Here is a 19,770-nt window from a genome sequence, read left to right as displayed (position 1 = left end):
AGCTGGTGAAGGGTCAACCATGGTAAGCTCTTACAAGTATCATCAGTAAATTAACGAAAAGCCAATAGCACACTCATTGAAACATGAGTGGTGGCAAAATAGTACAAAAATGTGCACATGAAAATGTGCTGGTTGAACTTTTTAAAGACAATCGGCACACACAGAAATGCAGGAGAATAAAGGTGGCTGAGATGAAGGCGGTGGGCTGTATCTGCAAATACTTATGTAAATTAAGAAACACTACTTTATACTTTAAATAATTTTAATTCACTTTAGTTTTCAATGCCAAATGTGTTACAGGAACAAGGATCTGCATACTAGAGGGGCAGGAGCTTTGGAATTCCATATGTAGTAATCCGAAGAGATCAACTCACGGGCTGTAAAAAAAAAAAAAAAAGACAAAAAGATTTAAAATATCTAAAACCTTATGACAAATCTAGAATTTGCACTAACCTAGAACAATGCTACAATTTACCACACTTCAGACCATGAATTGGGACTGTTCAGGCTTTTATACACATGCGTTAAAGAACAAGTTACTTACCTTTTGTAACACCGCTTCTACATGGCCTGTCTTTTTTTTGCTTCAACATACCCCACGAAGAGCTGGTTGTCCACCTGGAACTCTTTTGTTCAATCACGGTAAAATGCCAACATTAATTTTGGGTCCAGACAGTGGACTCGGTCCTCTTCTTTAGAGGGATGTGGAGGAGCGTAAAAAGTAGGTAGGGTGATGGTTGACCTATGTAAAATGGAGCAACCACTTTCGGAAGGAAAGAGGCTTCTGTTCAAAGCACCAGTTTGTCAGGATAGATAGTAAGGTAAGGAGGCTTGGATGACAAGGCCTGAAGCTCAATCACTCTTCAAACAGATGCAATGGTCACAAGGAAGGCTGTTTTGATTGTAAGGAGACTGAGGAGACAATTATGGATAGGATCGGAAGGAGCACACATCAAGCACAAGATTAAGGTCCCACCGAGGCATGATAAATGTGGAAGCGGGAGGAGGTGTACAAGATATTTGAGAAACCTATTTACAATAGGGGACCTGAAGAGGGGTAACTAGCCAGGCAACCACAGAAAAGAAGAGATAGCAGAGAGGTAGCCTTTTAGAGTGCCTAACGCAGAAGAGCCCTGCTGGGAAAGAGAAAGTATGAAAAGGAGAACTCTGAAAAGAGGGGCTCAATTTGTTTTCCTCCACACCATGCCACACATTTTTTCCAACAGCAGGCGTATACCATTTTGGTGGAGGGGGACATGGCTGATGAGATGAGATCACAGACTTCGGGGAGGGATCTTGAAAGGTGTCAACTGCTGCCACTCAATCTCCAGCAAGAAGTTGGAGATTGGACCAGTTCGCGTGGAGAACCATCCCCTGCTGCTGCAACAGAAGATCCTCCCAAAGGGGCAGCCTGATTGGAGGATTGATGGGCATGCTCAGAAGCTTGAGATACAAGACTGCGGTCAGTATGCGGCCACAAGGATGACTTGGGCCCCATCATTCTTGATTTTCTTGAGAACTCTGGGCAGGAGTGGTATAAGCGGAAAGACGTGCAGGAGGTTGGTGCTCCGCTTGAGACAAAAAGCGTCTCAGCGTGAGAGGTGGCTTGGAAACTCCATGCGCAAAACTGAGGAGGCGAAAAGATCTAACCAAGGCTCTCTCCACTGCTGAAATAGACCTTACGCTACCACCGCGTGGAGACGTCATTCGTGATCTGCTATGCATCTTTGGCTGAGGTCATCCACCCTGGCTTTCACAGAGCCAGCTGGGGGTTGGAACCACCAGTGATATATCCTGAGGATCCAGCCATGTGTAGAGATGCAAGACCTCTTCACCAAAGGTCCACCCCGGATAGTTTGTTGCAGTACCACATGGTGGTGGTATTTTCCATGAACACCTGCACTAGACTTCTCATGATGGAGGGTAGAGAGGCTTTCGATACCAGTTGGATAACTGGGAGCTGTAACAAGTTGATGTTGAGTTCCGATTCTGCTGAAGACCAGAGTCCTCTGATCTCCACCTCCCCCTAATGGCTGCACCTTCCCAGGAGTGATGCGTCTGGATGTGGATGGTGTCCTCTGCTGACCAAATCACGGTTTGTTATCCACTACTGTAGATCTTTTGCAATTCCCTCAGAGACCTAAACCATGTCTGAGAGATTCCCCTGATGCTGCGCCCTTTGGAACTTCAGATTCTACTTCAGAGTCGGCTTTTCCAGCAGGCATGCATCACTAGCAGGATACAAGAGGCCATGAGCCCTAACAGCCTCAGAGTCTGTCTCACCGAAATCCAGGACAGAGGCTGAAACTTCGGTATTATAGCCTGAATATCCTGGAGTCGCTGTTTGAGAGGATATGCCCAAAACCTCACTGAATCCAGAACAACTCAGATGAAAGGGAGCGCCTGAGAGGGAGTCAGGTGTGACTTCTGCAAGGTTAGAGACAACAACCTGGAGTGAGCCCATCTTCAACAACCAGTCATCGAGATAGGGGAAGACTAGCACCTGTGATCTCTGCAAATGAGCTGTGACGAACGCCATCACCTTGGTGAACACCCAAGTGCTGCTGGTAAGGCCAGAGGGGACACGGTAAACTGAAAGTCCTCATGGCTTACCATGAACCAAAGGTATTGCCTGTGTGCAGGCAGGTAGGGAATGTGGAAATATGTGTCCTGCAAGTCCAATGCTACCATCCAGTCTCCTAGATCCAGGGCAGGCAGAACCTGAGCCAAGGTGAGCATTTTGAACTTCTCCTTTTTGAGGAAGTAGTGGAGGGCCCATAGGTCTAGGACAGGAAGAAGGTCTCTGTCCTTCTTTGGCACCAGAAAGTAGCGGCAATAGCAACCACGACCCACTTCTAGCGGCAGCACACACTCTGTGGCTCCCTTGGACAAGACAGCTGTGACTTCCTGGCATAGAAGTGACAGAGGATCCTCTGTTAGCCCGTCATAAGATGGGGGCATGGGGGAGAGGTGGACGCAAAGGGGCGGGAGTAGCTCCTTTGGACGACCTGCAAAACCCACCTCTCCAATGTTATGGACTGCCAATGGGGCTTGTATCATGCTGCCACCTGTATTCCCATAATGATGAGGGCAGGGACACTTTGGGAGAATACGGCCGGTCTTCCTCTGGGACCCTTGGCAGTACCTGCACAACTGTGTCACACAGCGTGTGGGAGTAGAGGCCCAAAAGGCACGCGGTGTTCATGGACCGCAATGCCAGGCTGATGGAAGAAAACATCTTCCCCAAAGTGCCCAATCTCTTGAATTCCCAGTCCAGGGATGCAGTAGGGAATGCACCAGGATTTATGTGCGATGTAGAAGTTTGGACTATCGAGCTCCCTGGGGTACAGTGTTGGGTGAGGAAGTTTGGGTCCCCTGGAGTGGGGTGGTGGTGACAGGCAATCGTCCTATTCAAAGGGGCCCCTGTGCTGGGTATGGACCATGCCCACAGAAGGACATCAGTAAGGGCTTAATTGAACGGGAGTAGTGGTTCTGAGACACAGACTCCCCAGTTGCAGCACCTCAATCAAGACATTAGTCTTGACTGCCACCAAGGGCAACTGAAGGTCAAGGACCTCAGTTGTACTCCGCACCACCATTGCAAATGTTACTCACTTCTCCATAGCCATGGTAAGAGAAGAAAGCATACCAGTATCTGGATACCTAGTTCCTCACACCAGTCCATGTTGGGGGTCTATCAAGGGCTGGTATTCTTTAGGACCTAGTGACCCCTCCCACTCATCCCCGAGTCCTAGCCTATAAGAATAGGGCTCATGCTCCAATCTGGAAGGTATAGCGCCAGATGGTGCTGGAAACGACTTTGACATCCCTTTGACTCCGTATTGGCGTTGGGGATCAGGATGGGGGCGGCAACGATGGTGGGCGCATCAGCAATGGGACTGGTCCAGGTGGTACAAGTGGCGTTGGCCTGGATCCATAAAAGGATCCCCAGGCTTGACTGGAGCCAAGGCCGAAGCCGCTGACGCAGAACCAGAATGGGCCCCTGCCGACTCCTCAAGGCCCGAAGACGCACAGGCGGAGTCAGTACACCCAAAACTAAGGCCCATGACCTCATACAATTCTTTTAATTGGGCGGAGGTAGCTCTGGCTCCCAGATATTTGGGAAGGCAAGGACCCAACCAAGGTGCAGGCTCAAATGTGGAGCTAGACCTTGATGCTTGATGTTCACTTGTCTCATCCGCCAACGGAAGAGGTGAAGTTGAAGATCTGTTCGACTTTCTTTTTCTTCTTATGGTGGGACTGACCCGAGCGGCCCGATGACTTGGAGTGCGATTAGGATCTTGAACTGCACCCGGGAACTTTCTCTCGACTGGGACCTCGAACGTCACACACCGCATGCCGAGCCGCCACGAGCTTGAAGGAACGCTCCCTCAAGGTATTTAGGTTCATGGCACTGCAGTCGGAAGACGACTTGGGGTCGTGGTCACGCTCAAGGCATCAAAGGCATACAAGGTGGGGGCCTGTCAACGACATCAGTAAGTGACAGGTGCCACAGGGCTTGATGCCAACCTTCTTTGATGATGTCACTGCCTCACCAGGAGGAGAACCTCAAAAAAGACTCAACAAAACTTCCCAAAAGTTTAGTCAAAAATTGACTGATGTGGTAGCTCTTTCATGGATCAGCGCTGGATGGCACGGAAAGAAAAGATGTCAGTGCGCCTAGTATGGCGCCTATATGGGTGCGGCAGATGTCACTTCAGGTGCAGACAAAGCCAATGAAGTATGCAGAGCAGAACAATGCCATCTACCAGCTTGCGGGGATACTGCTCATGAAAAATCTTCCAGATCCAGTTTGATGCCTGGGAAAATTGTAAGGTAAGGAATCTGCAACTAGAAGTCTCTATCAGATACAAACAATGGGCATGATTACCACCTTGGCACATGGCATTCTCCGTCACAAACGTGACAGATATCCTGCCCGCTGTTTTAAAAATTCCATAGGATATAATGGAACTTGTAATACAGCGGACGGGATATCCGTCATGTTTGTGACAGAGTACCCCATCTTCCAAGTTCGTAATCAGGCCCTATATCTCAAATCCTTTTTAGCGCTCAATTTTCCTTGAGGAAGAAGGTCCCTAAAACTCAATAGAAGCATGTCAGCTTTTTTTTTTTTGAATTTAAAAAAAAAAAAGAAAAAAAAAAAAAGGCATACATACAGTATTACAGGACAACATTAACTAATTATACCTAAGAAAATCAGGGAAGTACAATACATCTGCTTTTAAATTTAGTAGTAAGATCAGTGAACTGCAACGTTAAGCAAGGTTTGACCGTAATGCATAAACATTATGGTCCCCAATTTAAACTTAAATGTCAAATGTGTAGATTTACATCTAATATTTAGGAAAATGAAAACTCCTTCACGTGCAGACTCATCCTCCTGTAAAACGAAGGGGCTTTTTCTTTCCATGGAGTCAAACTCTGGGTAAGAGGTCAAAAAATATTGGTTTCTTAAAAAAACATTTCCAAGAGATATTTTTTAAAATATTATTTTTATTGCATATGTAAATACAAAAAAAAAAACAGAGCTAGCCAATTTGCAAAAAAGAGGTTATGGTGAGTCTTAATCAATATAGTAAGAAAAGTATTAAACTTGATAATGGAGTTCTGATTTCACAACTGTTTCTCAGATATATTTGCATAGCCCGAAAAAATCAGAGATATACTTAACAGTCTGCTGCCCAGCCTCACATGTTAAAAAATCTAAACGTAAGAAAGCTAAATCATTTGTTCTCTTATCCACTGGAATGAAAGAGACTTTTGGGTCTGGAAAGGTAACCAGACAGATACATATGACTTCATGGTCATTTAACCTGTAGATAATGAATCTATAAATTGCCACAGTTGACATTAGTGTAAGACAGTCATGTAATGTTGAGCTTGGCATCTAGTTTTGCAGAATAGGATGGTACTGTGACTAAGATGGGCAGCTTTCACACTGTGAATCAGAGAGTGTACCCTAAAGAGGCATGGAGATTGGTATGTTACTGTGTAGAAAGAGCACTTAGCTTCCATAGTGTCCTAGAAACAAACTGCCACAGCAGCAGCGGTTCTGGGTGTGATGGAAGAGCAAGCAGATATCACATTCCCCTAGCACCTATATTACCCATCATCAGCATGTTCTGGTGCACTGGAGGAACCAGCTCTCATGGTTCCACAGAATGGTTTTACAGTTAATGAGTGACTGAATGAGTGACTGTGAGAGTTTTCTGACACTTTCATAGAAGACAGTGAGTCTAGAAGGCATTTTATGTGTGTTACTAAACGAGGTAAGATATCACATTGAACGTATTATCCTAGCAGAAAACAGCCCCATCATGGTGTTGGAGCGTGGTCAGTAAATTAGATGGACAGAGATACATCTTTTACCACAGTTTTTCCCAAGCAATACCTTTACAATGCAAGGTATGTATAAGCGAAAGTAAAGTCGCCACTGGGCAGTTATAGTTAGGACCACATTTCCATAGGAAAAGCATTTTTTTGGCTTGCTTATATAAAAAACAAAAATAACTTTGGCGCTGTTTGACAAATCAACCCATCCCCTGGGGCCAAATTCCACGAGTAATGGGAGGGAGGCATGCCTCAATGGGCCCCTGAGGACACCATCTCTCTGGGTGAAAGTTCCATATTGCCCAAAGTTAACTATAACTCGTACCCTCGCCATGCACTGCTAATTATCCCGCATATTACGTCACTCATAGCATGTTCTATAACATCATTGATAAAATCACAACATTATGAAATAACATAATTGATGACAAAACTGTGCATGGCTGGTGGAGGGGGGAAGTTATAGTTACCTTAGGACACAAGTTACAGTTAAATGAGATAATTATAACTCGTGAATTTCAGTGGTTTTGTACATTTAAAATGTTACATTGTCATTGAAGAACAAGTTACTTACCTTCGGTAAGGAGGTATCTGGGAGAGACTATCTAGCTGCAGATTCCTTACCTTAGAATTCCCTGGCCTCAGCTTCGAATCCGGAATTTTTTCTGAGCAGTACCCTGTGCGCACCGTCGGGCGGCGTTGTTCGGATCCGCGTTCGTCGACCAGCTCCGCGTGCGTCGTTGGAGCCATCTATGATGTCACGGTTGTCTATATAGACCCCGTCTCGACGTGCGTACGTCAGTTCTTTTCCCACAACTTTCTACACCAGAAGCGCAGAGTCATGGAAGAACCAACAGTTATGGATTTTACCTCTTTATTTGACTGTTTGAAGTAAACATTCTTACATGCCTTTAAGAAAGGCAAAAATGCCAAAATCATATATATACATATATATATCTGTATAAAAAATATCCAAAGAGCGGGGAGGCTTGGGTGGGTGTAAGGAATCTGCAGCTAGATAGAGTCTCTACCAGATACCTTGTTACCGAAGGTAAGTAACTTGTTCATCTGATAGAGACTTCTAGCTGCAGCTTCCTTACCTTAGAATAGATACCCAAGCTATAAACCCTGGCGGTGGGTCTGAAGGAGATTTTTATATCAGGAAGTCGTGCAAAACAGAACGGGCAAAATGCCCCTCTCTTCTCACCTGGCTATCCAGGCAGTACTGTTTTGCAAATGTATGCAAGGAAGCCCACATTGCAGCCTGACAGATGTCCACCACAGGTACCCCATGTGCTAATGCAGTGCTAGCATCCTTCCCCCTAGTAGAATGAGCTCTCAAGCCCTCAGGAGGCTGCTTCTTTGCCAAAGCATAGCAGATCTTTATACAGAGAACGACCCAGCGAGAAATTGATAGTTTCTGTACTGCTTTGCACCAACGTACCCCACAAAGAGTTGGTCGTCCACCCCGAACTCTTTAGTGCGGTCAAGATAGAACGATAACGCTCTTTTTGGGTCCAGCCGATGGAGACGCTCCTCTTGCTTAGAGGAATGCGGTGGTGCAAAGAAGGTGGGCAAGGTGACACTTTAACCCAGATGGAAAGGGGTCACTACCTTGGGGAGGAAAGAGGCACGAATTCTGAGAACCACTTTTTCAGGAAAGATTGTGAGATACGGTGGTTTTGATGACAAAGCCTGTAGCTCACTCACTCTTCTGGCAGATGTGATTGCCACCAAAAAGGCTGTCTTAATAGTGAGCAGCCGAAGAGGACAGTTATGTAAGGGCTCGAAGGGAGCACACATAAGGAAGGTAAGACCCAGATTAAGGTCCCCACTGGGGCATAACGAAAGGCACAGGGGGGAACAAATGCACAAGCCCTTTAAAAAATCTCTGTACTATAGGTGATTTAAACAAAGATGGTTGATCGGGCAACTGAAGAAAGGCCGATAAGGCTGCAAGATAGCCCTTGAGAGTCCCTAAGGAGGAACCCTGCTGGGTGAGAGACAATACAAACAAAAGTATATTAGACAAAGAAGAAGAAAGAGGATCAATAGACCTCTCTGTACAATATGAAACAAAACGTTTCCAACGGCAGGCGCAGATCAACTTAGTAGAGGGACCCCTGGCTGCCAGAATGACATCACGCACCTCTGGAGGGAGGTCATAAACCATCAACTGTCGCCTCTCAATCTCCACGCATGAAGGTGCAGAGTTGACAGGTTCGGGTGGAGAACCTTTCCCTGCTGCTGTGACAGAAAATCCTCCCGAAGAGGCAGCCTGATTGGAGGACCGATGCTCATTTTGAGAAGCTCTGGATACCAAACTCTCTGTGCCCAATCAGGATCCACTAGAATTACCTGGGCCCGGTCGTTCTTGATTTTCTTGAGAACTCTGGGCAGAAGTGGTATAGGCGGAAAGGCGTACAGGAGGCCTGAACTCCACTCGCGACGAAAAGCATTGCCTAGCGATAGCCCCCTTGGAAACTCCAATGTGCAAAACTGCTGACTGCGCTTTCTCTACGGAGGCGAACAGATCTAACCAAGGCTCTCCCCACTGCTGAAAGACTCCTTGCACCACCTCCAGATGGAGAAACCATTTGTGATCCTCTAAGCATTTTCGGCTGAGCTCGTCCGCCCTGGCGTTCAGAGAACCTGCCAGGTGTTGAACCATCAGGGTCATGCCCTGGTGTTCCAGCCATGTCCAGAGACGTAAAGCCTCTTGACAAAGGGTCCATAACCCCACACGCCCCGCTTGTTGCAGTACCACATTGCGGTAGTGTTGTCCGTGAACACCTGCACACCTTCCCTTTCACACCAGGAAGAAATGCTTTTAATGCTAGTCGGATCGCCCAAAGCTCCAGCAAGTTGATGTGGAGCCCAGATTCCGCCGGAGACCAGTGACCTCTGATCTCCGCCTCTCCCAGATGGCCACCCCATCCCAGAAGTGACGCTTCTGTCACTACTGTGAGATCTGTTGGAGATGGGAGAGGAGTCTGCCTTTGACCCAATCGCAGTACACTAACCACCACTGCAGATCCTTTGCAGTCCCCTCCGAGATCTGAACCACGTCCGTAAGATTCCCCTGATGCTGTGCCCATTGGAACTTCAGGTCCCACTGCAGAGGCCTCATGCGCCATCTGGCATGGGATGCAGGAAGCAATGAGTCCCAACAGCCTCAGAGTCTGTCTCACTGAAATCCAGGATAGAGGCCGAAACATCGGTATCATAACCTGAATATCCTGGACGTGCTGTTCGGGAGAATAAGCCCGATACTGCACTGTGTCCAGATCAGCTCCGATGAAAGTGAGCTTCTGAGAGGGAGTCAGGTGTGACTTCGGCACATTTATAGTGAACCCCAGCGAATGCAGGAGGTCCGCCGTCGTCTGGAGGTGGGTGACGAAAGCCTGGGGCGTAGAAGCCTTCAGCAGCCAATCCTCTAGGTAGGGGAAGACTGAAATCCCTGACCTGCGCAGATGAGCTGCCACCAACGCCATCACCTTTGTGAACACCCGAGGGGCACTGGTGAAACCGAAAGGAAGCATGGTAAACTGAAAGTGCTCGTGGCCCATCTTGAACCGCAGGTAACGCCTGTGGGCCGGCAAGATAGAATGTGGAAATACGCATCCTGCAAATCCAACGCTACCATCCAGTCTCCTTGGTCTAGGGCAGACAAAATCTGAGCAAGAGTGAGCATTTTGAATTTCTCCTTCTTGAGAGACTGACGTTCCTTAAATCCAAGATAGGGCAAAGGCCTTTGTACTTTTTGGGAATCAGAAAGTAGCGGGAATAACAACCACTGCCTATTTCTGATATCTGGACTCTTTCTATGGCTCCCTTGGCCAAGAGAGCCGTAACTTCCTCGCGGAGCAAAACCAGATGGTCCTCCATCGCCATTCCTTTGTCAGAGGGATAGAGGGAGGGAAAGACTGGAATGGAAGGGAGTAGCCCTTCCGTATGATCTGCAGGACCCACTTGTCCATTGTGATGGAAAGCCAGTGAAGGAGATGAAAATGAATCCTCCCTCCAACTGGACGGACGTGATCCTGCAGAACCACACTAGGAGGGCTTGGGCGCAGTGGAGGGGGGTTGTGTGGTGGCTGACCTCTGGCCAGACCCTATGGGTCTGATGGTACCACGACCACGTCCTCTCCCGGGATGTTGTGAAGCCTGAGGACGGTGGCTAAACTGTGACTGGCGTGGTACCACAGCCCTTCCGAAGCCTCAAAAGGGCCGAAAGACAGACTGCTGTCGTGCTGGCGCTGAAAGACCCAAGGATCTGGCCATAGCTCGAAATCCTTGAACCTCTCAAGCGCGGAGTCTGCCTTTTTGCTAAAAAGGCGAGAGCCATCAAAGGGCATGTCCATCAAGCTGGACTGGACATACCCTGAGAAACCAGTTGAACGCAGCCAGGCATGGCGACGTAGGGCCACTGATAAGGAAATCGCTCTGCCCAGCGAGTCGGTCGCGTCCAAACCACATCTGATCGTAAACATGGCTGCATCTCTACCATCCTTGACAGCCTGGGTGAGAGTGTCCCGTACGCCCTCCGGGACCTGGGGGAGCACTTGTGCCACCGTATCCCATAAAGAATGGGAATAATGGCACAATAGGCAAGAGGTGTTTACGGACCTCAATGCCAGACTGGTGGAAGAAAACATCTTCTTACCAAGTTGGTCCAGCCTCTTGGATTCCCTATCCGGGGGAGCGGAAGGGAGGGCACCACAGAAAGTAGAGGCTTGGACAATCAAGCTCTCAGGAGTGGGGTGCTGAGTGAGGAAAGTAGGGTCGCTTGGAGCGGGTCTATTGTGCGGCCGACCGTCCTATTCACAGGAGCCCCTGTGCTGGGTTTGGACCATGTGCCCAGAAGGACGTCTGATAGAGCCTCATTGAAGGGCAACATCGGCTCTGATGTTGTCACCCCCCGTTGAAGCACTTCTTTCAGGATATTCGGCCTTACTGGCACCGTAGGCAAATCTAGGTCCAAGACCTCAGCTGCCCTACGCACCATCATAGCAAATGAAGCACCCTCCTCCGTAGCCATATTAGAAGGAGAGAGCATACCAGTATCTGGAGACGTGTCCAGTCCACTGGCCTCCCCTAGATCCTCATACCAGTCCTCTTGCAAACCACATTCTAAAGGGTCCTCAGATCCCTCCTATTCCTCTCCTGCGTCTGGCTGATCTAAATAATGCTCAGACAATGATCTGGGCCAAACCAGCTCTGTCGAAGTCAGAGTTGACGTCGTACGACGTCGCTCCGGATCATCCGGAATAAGGATGGGACTACCACCGGTGGGTGCCGGTGGCAAAATCATCGACTTCGGAACCGGCGCCGAAGGAGGTCGATTGAGTGAGACCGGCGCCGGTCCGGATCCGATATCGGATCCTGGGGTCCCCAACGGTGCCGAGGTGAAGCCGCCTGCGTCGAATGCGAAGGGGCCCCTGCTGAACCCACAGTGCCCCAAGACCCCTCCACGGATGCAGCCCGCTCAAAAACGAAACGCATGGCCTCGTAAAATTATTTTATCTGAGCGGGGGTCGATCTGGTCCACGGAAAGGGGGGGAAGACGCAGAGTCGGCTCTGGCGACGGCTCCGCAGAACCGCGCTTGGAACGTCGACGTTCCACAGACGCCTCATCTGCCGACGGGCATGGCAAAGATGAAGTCCGCTTGGACTTCTTCTTGTGCCTCTTACCTTCAGATGACCTTGAATGCGAGGAAAAGAACTTGGGGCTCCGGGAGCGGTGCCGCAACCTCCTCCTACTGCGGGACCGTGACCTCCGCGTAGTTGCGCCGACCGAGGATGAATGCAGGGCCGCAAGAAGACCTTCGGAGCCATGGCCTGACAGTCGGAGCACGAGGTGGAATCGTGGTCCTTTTCCAGGCACCAAAGACAAACAAGGTGCTGATCCATCACCGACATGGTGCGATGGCACACACCACACGGCTTGAACCCTGTCTTTCTCAAAGACATGACTTCAAACAGTCAAAAAAGCCTTGACAAACCGTCGAAGAAGGGTAGCTCTTTCCAGAACTGCGTTTTAACCGGCGCGGAAGGAAAAGAACTGACGTACGCGCATTGAGACGGCGTCTATGTAGACAACCGTGATGTCATAGACGGCTCCAACAACGCTGGCGATGCACACGGAGACGGTCGACGCACGCAGATCCGAACGACGCCACCCGACAGCGCGCGCAGGGTACTGCTGAGAAAAAATTCCAGATTCGAAGCTGACGCCAGGGAATTCTAAGGTAAGGAAGCTGCAGCTAGAAGTCTCTATCAGATATCCTTGCCTAACTATCAAATTATGTTGATGTTTGTTTTTTTCAGTGAATATATGTGTGTGTGTGTGTATATATATATATATATATATATATATATATATATATATATATATATATATATATATATATAGAGAGAGGATTGATTAGTGCATAGTACCTAAATAATACTTCACGTTAAAAAATACCTAAAAATTCACTGAAGAAACCAAGGGTTACATGGACGTTCTAGTTAGGAAATAACATTAAAAAACGTAGAAATTCACTGAAAAAAGTAAAGGTTACAGGGACGTTGTAGTTAGGAAATAAAACTAAAAAAAACCTTAGAAATTCACAAAAAAATAAAAGGTTACAGGGACATTAATTAGGTTCAGATTCTACACACACACAAAACCATAGAAATTCTGCAGTTATGGTTACACTTATCTCAAGTAACTATAACTTGTGCCTTAAGGTAACTGCAGCCAACCCCCTGCATAAATCCAACGCCGTGCTGTGGATGGCCTCTGACCATGTGCAGCACGGGATTGGCTGCAGGGCCTGGCCTCTGGCCAGGCACAGTAGAGCAGCTGCCCAAAGGCAGTCAACCTGCAGACCCCTCTCTCTGAGACACTTTTGGCCCTGGGGACCTCAGCCCCCAGGGCCCAGTAAATTATTATTATTTTTTTTAGGGGGAGGGAACATGGGGCCACTCTCCCTGGGTCGAATTTGTTCCCGGGGTCGCCATACCCGGGGTCTAGCACATTTTGAGGGTGAGGAGGACACATGTACCCCTCCCTGGACCAATTCTGGCCCTGGGGACTCCATCCCCCAGGGCCCGTGCATTTTTTTTTTTAGGGCAGGGGGTACTTGGCCCCACTTCCCAATCTGTTTTTGGCCCCTGCCACCCCATCCCAAGGGTCCCACCATTACAATTATGGGGGACACGTGTCCCCCCTCCTGGGCCAGTTTTGGCCATGGGGACCCATCCCCTAGGGCCCAGCCAATAAATCATGTGTGCCCTACTGCCCACCCAGGGCCCCCACCATATCCTTGATGGGGTCGACAGGGGGAGACCTGCGGCCTCAGCAGCTCTGCACATGCAGTGTGAGCTGGCATTGCTTCCCATTACAGATGTAGCTAAAAATGCTGCTCCCTGCAGGACGGAGCAATATTCAGATTGGTTCAACACTACAGGCTGCGAAACAGATCTGAAGTCCGCTCCCAGCTGTGGGAGCATTTCTAAAGCTGCTGCCAGCTGCAAGAGCAGTTAGTGTTTGCTGTCGCTTGGCGTGAGATTTGAAATTGCTCTTGCCAAACGAGAGCAAACACAGGTTTCCCTGCCCACACCAGTGCAAAGCAGGGAAATCACATTCTGGGGGTGGGCAGAAACTGGCCCTGGGGGATGGGGTCTCCAGGGCCATTAATGGCTTCCTTTTCTTATTACGGCCGGGCCCGGGGGCCGAATTTGGCCCAGGGACAGGGGGTGCGTGTCCCCCTCCTTAACTACAGACATGCTCTGGGGGATGGGGTCCCCCTGGGCACACCAAGAGTGGTGCTGCATGCCACCCTCCTGGTTTATTTCGACGGCTGTGTTCAAGGGGAATGGGATACTCGAGGCTGAAATGGGACAACGGAGTGGGGCTCGGTGCCCCCTCCCTTGTTTTAAAAACTAGAACTTGGACCTGGGGGATTGGGTCCCTGAGGCTGAAATCAGACCAACAGAGGGGATACGTGCCCCCCTCCCAGTTTATTTCTATGGCTGGGCCCTGGGGGATGGGGTCTAGGGGCCAACATTGGCCTGCTGAGGGGGGGCTGCATGCACCCTCCCTCTTATTAGGGTTGGGTTTTTGAATGCTTTCGCTAGCCCATGTGTCTCGCTTATGAGGCCATGTTGCATACAGAAAAAGGGCTTGGAGCCCTCCCATTATTACCATTTGTGTGCTGCAGCATCACTCTTCATTCCAGTGTCCCTAAATGGCTAATACAGCCAAAACGTCACTTTCGGTGCTTGCAGTGGAGTACTGGCCAAGCACAGCTTCAGTAAACTTAACCAGTGCTCGTTCGCTGCTCCCAACGTAATGGAGGTACAATTTCTTCCTCCAATCCCTGCTCACTCTTTAGTGTTTTTTCCTTGTTTTTTTCTTCTTGCACTGTTTTATCTCTGTATTCAACTCATTTATGCATCTGATTACTTATCCTTCAATTTCTATACATTTAAACATTTATTTACTCGTACACACATTTGTTTTATTTTGTTATTCTATGTTTGTATAAGGGTTTGTTTAAAGTATTAATTAGTTTAATTGCTTTTTATTTGGTGGTGCACAATTACGCTTATCTCCAACCCCTAGGATTCCAACATACTACTACTTCGAACAAAAACATCAGGCTTATGTCACCAACATAAACGTACTTTTCACTTCTCTTTGTTGTCAAATGCATCCCCTTTCCACTAAACGGTATATATTCCCATGTTTTCTCAATTCATATCGGGGGGAAGTTAAAGAAATCTCTCCCTGTTCCGTTTCACCTCACTGCTAACTGGAGATTTCGCATGTCAACAGAAATCACTGGAGAATCTCAGGGAACATGCTTCATTCTCCTCAGGGCTGCAAGTCATTCCTGTGCAACCTTGGCTGATGGCAGTCTGGAGGATGTGATGGTCATGTAGAGAAATAAGGATAGATTGAAATGCAATAAGAATATGGGGGTGTCACTGTTTGCCCTAATGTCAGTGGTAGTGGCTGGTTAATATGCTATTGCCCATCGAACACATGGAACAGCCAGCGGGCAGATGTTCAGAGGAGAGTGGCCGAGCCTCAGCTCCTAAGAGTGGGCATGCCAGCTTCTGCCAAGCTACATCAATAGTGGCCTGCTCCTGGGGAAATTCAGACACACACGCTCTTGTCACTTCTGACATCAGCCTGGGCTTCCCCACCTCCCCTGTGAACCCACCTCACAGTGGGGACCAGTCACCCCCTTCTCTACCGACTCGGCCCTCCACAGAGGAGATTTAAGTAGAGATTATTACAACAGGTCTGATAAGAGGTCCAGATTCCTCTGAAGACAGCTGAAGATAACATCCACTTATATATGCGCCTCGAGTACAGAGGTGGGATTCAGGGGCAGAGGGAGGGGGCTACTGCTACAGAGTTCCCATGCAGCTATTATCTCAAACTGTGAAGCTTCAACCACTATCAAAGAGATAACCCTTCTTTCCTAACCGCATAATGGAAACAAGCATCAGCAAAGCCAACCGGTATGACATTGGCCCCCAGCCTTTCGGATTTGTTGGTTCTTTTAACGGTTGAGCCTGTGAATGCATGCGCTAACACATGTATCTCGCTTGCGAAACCATGTTGTATACAGACAAGACTTGGAGCCCTCCAATGCTTACCATTTGTGTGTTGCAGCATCACACTTCATTCCAGCATCCCTAATTGGCTAATTCAGCCAAAACGTCACTTCCTGTGCTGACAGTGGAGCAGTGGATAAGGACAGGGTGATTAAATTTAATAAGTGTTCGCCCGCTGCTCCCGATGCAACTGAGGTACTATTCCTTCACCCTCCCGCTGCTCCCTCTTTAGCATTTTTTTTTCTTGTTTTCTATTGTTGCAGTTTTTATATAGGCCAAACTCCACCTGAAAGTACTAGAGCGCTTCATATGAGCACCAGTTACTTATTTTTGGTAGGCTTCTGCGCTCACTGCAGTTCACTTAATCAACCTGTGCCATCCCCCAACACCACCACCTCCTCCCACCTGGACTGGATCCAATTAAAAAGATGGCTAAGGTGCACCTTTTTTAGGCTTCATTGAGCTTTAAGAACGTCGACATCCTCAGTTATTTTGCTCTCCTAGCACTCACCGAGTTGGCACGCACTGGTTTTAGTGTTTACAATAGAATGCTGGATTAGCCACGCCTGTCATTCATAGCCATACTAGTTCGGAATACATTTGTCCCGGCTGCACAATGTTTGTTACTTGTTTGGAGAACACACCTTACTGTGTGGTCTGCTAATAAAACAGCCATATTCAAATCGCCAATATTCTTGCTTTCGAAAAACACTAAAACAGGAAAAATGCTTACATTTAAATAATTTTGAATAGGATTTAGACAATCATATTAAAAATGTCTCATATGCATTAATCCGCGTTTTGTGATTTACAACACTTTTTTTGGATACAACATGCTGTCACTAAACCAGAAAAAATTATTCAAATAAACAGTTATAAAAATATAGACGCATATTTTCAAATTACGTGTTGGCAGCAGGCATCAAAAACAGCCATATAGTCGAGGAACACGATACGCATCTTATTGGCTAGACGCCAAACGTCAGAATTACTTTGGCAGGAGTGCACTTAGGAGGCGGGCTGGAAGTGAGGTCCGTTCAGCAGTTTCCTTGTGCTTCCTTCGTCTTACGATGCTGCAGTAAGTTGCCCCGGCAGCATCAAGTGATCTAGCAGTGCAATGGGGTATTTGGAGCCTTTCGATGCTGCTCAAAACAGAGAAATTCTACGGCATGACAAGTGAGCATCTGGGGCTTGTGTAAGGAGAGGGCGAGATATGTAAAAGTAGGGTGGAATTTTAGGGTTTGTATAACTGGTGTGGTTGAAGTGAACTATGCTTGTTTATGACACTTCTTGCCGCTTTTTTCGACGTTTCAATTCCTGCGAATAATTAGTGTTGCTATTACCCAACGTAATATTTAGATCAACTTCTGAAAGGTGGAAGCCTATTGGCCTTGCTATCAACCGGACCCTTGACCTCCTTAAACTTTGTGATGTTTGCTGCTACTGAACTCTGAACTCCTCCTCCACTCTTATTGGTCTCTCCCTGTTCCTGGAACCTGTACCCAGTCTACACCTCTATTGGTTAAAAGTAGTGAAACAACCCCACATGCCCACTGCCCCTCCCATCTCTCACTGCCACTACCCCCTCATCTTGCAATTCAACTAGCCCCTCTCATACCTCCTTCACGCTCCGTCTCCTCTATATGCTGCCTGCTCACACATTACCTTCCTCTACCACCTTGTCCTGTGCAAAAGTCAATCTCCCCCCTCCCACCCTCTGGCTGCCCCTCTTACTGGTCCCTCTCTCTCACACACCTCTCTCACTCTCTCATGCACTCTTCCAACCACTCTCATATTAAATCGCTTCAGGTCTTCAAGCACAGTTTCTTACACATGCCTTTTCAACATTTCCATCCTCAAACCCATGCTCTCCCCTCTTCTTAGGCTCTATTATGCATATGCAGGCGCTCCCTCTTTATGCATCTGTGGCCTGCTTTCCCTTTCTTTCTCACTTTCTTACACACTCTTTCTGCTCCTTTATCTAGAGTTCATTAACCACTTTGTGCACAAACTACCTATCCTTCTCTAACTCCTTTTCTATCTAGTCTATGCAGCTCGCCCCCGTATCTCTTCACCATGTTACGTAATTCCACTACACAAATACATTACACACCACACAATTCCACAACTAACAATTCCAATTCATCCCACATAATTCCACTCCAAACCACATACATCCACTCCACTCTCCCACCCAGAAAGACACTCTTGTAGGCACTCTCACACCCAGATACATCCTCTCATCTATTTTCACACCCAAAGAGGCAGGCCGTAGCCAACTCCCAGGGCGCATGGCCAAAGGTCGTTCAAAGCGTGGGCTTCGGTGGTTAGGAAGGGTCTGGCTACAGGCCAGGCCTTGCAGGCAACCCCGCCGTGCACACCCGAAGGCAGTGTGCGGCAGTGGTTGGATTAACGTATATATAGTTTGACTCACATTTTAAACGTACAAAACCGTAGAAATTCACCTGATCTAGTTCGAGTTATTTCAAGTAACTGTAACTCGTGCCCTTAGGTAACAGCTCTCACTTGCAGAAAGTGGACTTTGTTTGCAACAAACCCCCTTCACTCTTTTATTATAGTCTTGGGGAGGTGGCTGTCCAAGGGGCTGCGGGGGCATCCCTTCCACATTAAACTAGCAATGCCCCCAGGATTTGGCCCACCCAGGAGCTTCAGAATAGAGAAGCCCAGGAGCCTGAATTTTATTTGCCAGCTCCACCGATTCGCCGCGAATCGTGACCATATTTTTTTTAAAGTGTTTTTTGGTCCTGGGTTTTTGGGAGGGGGGGGGGGGGGTGGGGGGGGGGGGAAGTGTCTCTCTGGGACCCCAGCAAGAGAGCTAAGAGGTCAGGTTGACTTTACTCTGCCCCATGTCTTTTTTTTTTTTGCAGGACTCAGCTGAAGCCGAGCCCCAAGATGGCTGCCAACACTTCCTGGGTGAAGTGTGGACAGCCAATCAGAACTATGCATTGCCCTGCATGAGCTCGTCATTATTTGTGAATACACTGCAAATGATGCACGTCCCTGGATATTCAAATTTATTTTTCCTTTAATATCTCAAAAATGAATGAACGGATTTACACCAAATAAGTGGAAGTCTAATCTGTGTACCGAAAGCTAACTTTCTGCCAAATTTGGTGTAATTCCATCCAGTGGTTCGGGCTGTAGTCATGTTTAAAGGTCCTATAGGAATTAACATGGGAAACACAACTTTTTTTACCCTTCCTTTTTCCCGGCCCCTGCCTGACGGATCACCCTGAAACTTTCTCTGCGAAACAAGACTCACTGGCACTCTTTGAAAAAAAAAATGATGTCAAGATTCATCAAAAGGTGTCATAGATATAGGAAAGTCAAAAAACGCTTTTTCTATGGAGACATGGTCCTAACTATAGCTACCTAGTAGCGACTGCCACTAGGTTATATATATCAGGCAGTGGTGCTTGATCTTGCTGTGTGGCTGGGTAAATGGTTCCAGCCTTAGCGTCAATGTCAGAGGGCAGGGAAGGCTCAAACACACACTGCATTTACAGAGATCTGTCTCACCAGCAATGGGGCCGGATTATGTGGTCCTGATTTAGCAGTGTAGGCAGACCCCACAGCTCTTGCATTTCCATAGCAGAGCTCTGTCCAGAATCAGGGGTCTTTGAGGGATACATTGAACAAGGTACAAAGCTCACACTGCACCAGCAGAGGAGTGTGTGATTCTGCGTTTTGGGGTCGGGGAGATGATGGAATAAAATGAACCCATGGCCCTCACATTACCTTGGCAAAGGTTTGTCACAACAGCAAATGGCATATATG

General features: G+C 47.9%; 1 protein-coding gene across 1 annotated transcript in view; it reads right to left on the bottom strand.

Moving 5' to 3' along the window:
• Nucleotides 1-226: 226 nt before the first annotated feature.
• AP5M1 (adaptor related protein complex 5 subunit mu 1) overlaps nucleotides 227-19,770 on the bottom strand; it is a 132,104-nt gene continuing 112,560 nt past the window's right edge. Inside the window, exon 8 of the mRNA XM_069207441.1 lies at nucleotides 227-377. Coding sequence (XP_069063542.1) covers nucleotides 295-377 — 83 coding nt within the window. The 3' untranslated portion in view covers nucleotides 227-294. The remainder of the gene's footprint in view (nucleotides 378-19,770) is intronic.

This window comes from Pleurodeles waltl, chromosome 9 (assembly GCF_031143425.1).
Source record: "Pleurodeles waltl isolate 20211129_DDA chromosome 9, aPleWal1.hap1.20221129, whole genome shotgun sequence".
Classification (NCBI taxonomy): domain Eukaryota; kingdom Metazoa; phylum Chordata; class Amphibia; order Caudata; family Salamandridae; genus Pleurodeles; species Pleurodeles waltl.
The sequence above is the reverse complement of the archived record's forward strand: the minus strand, read 5'-3'. Positions and strand labels throughout refer to the sequence as shown.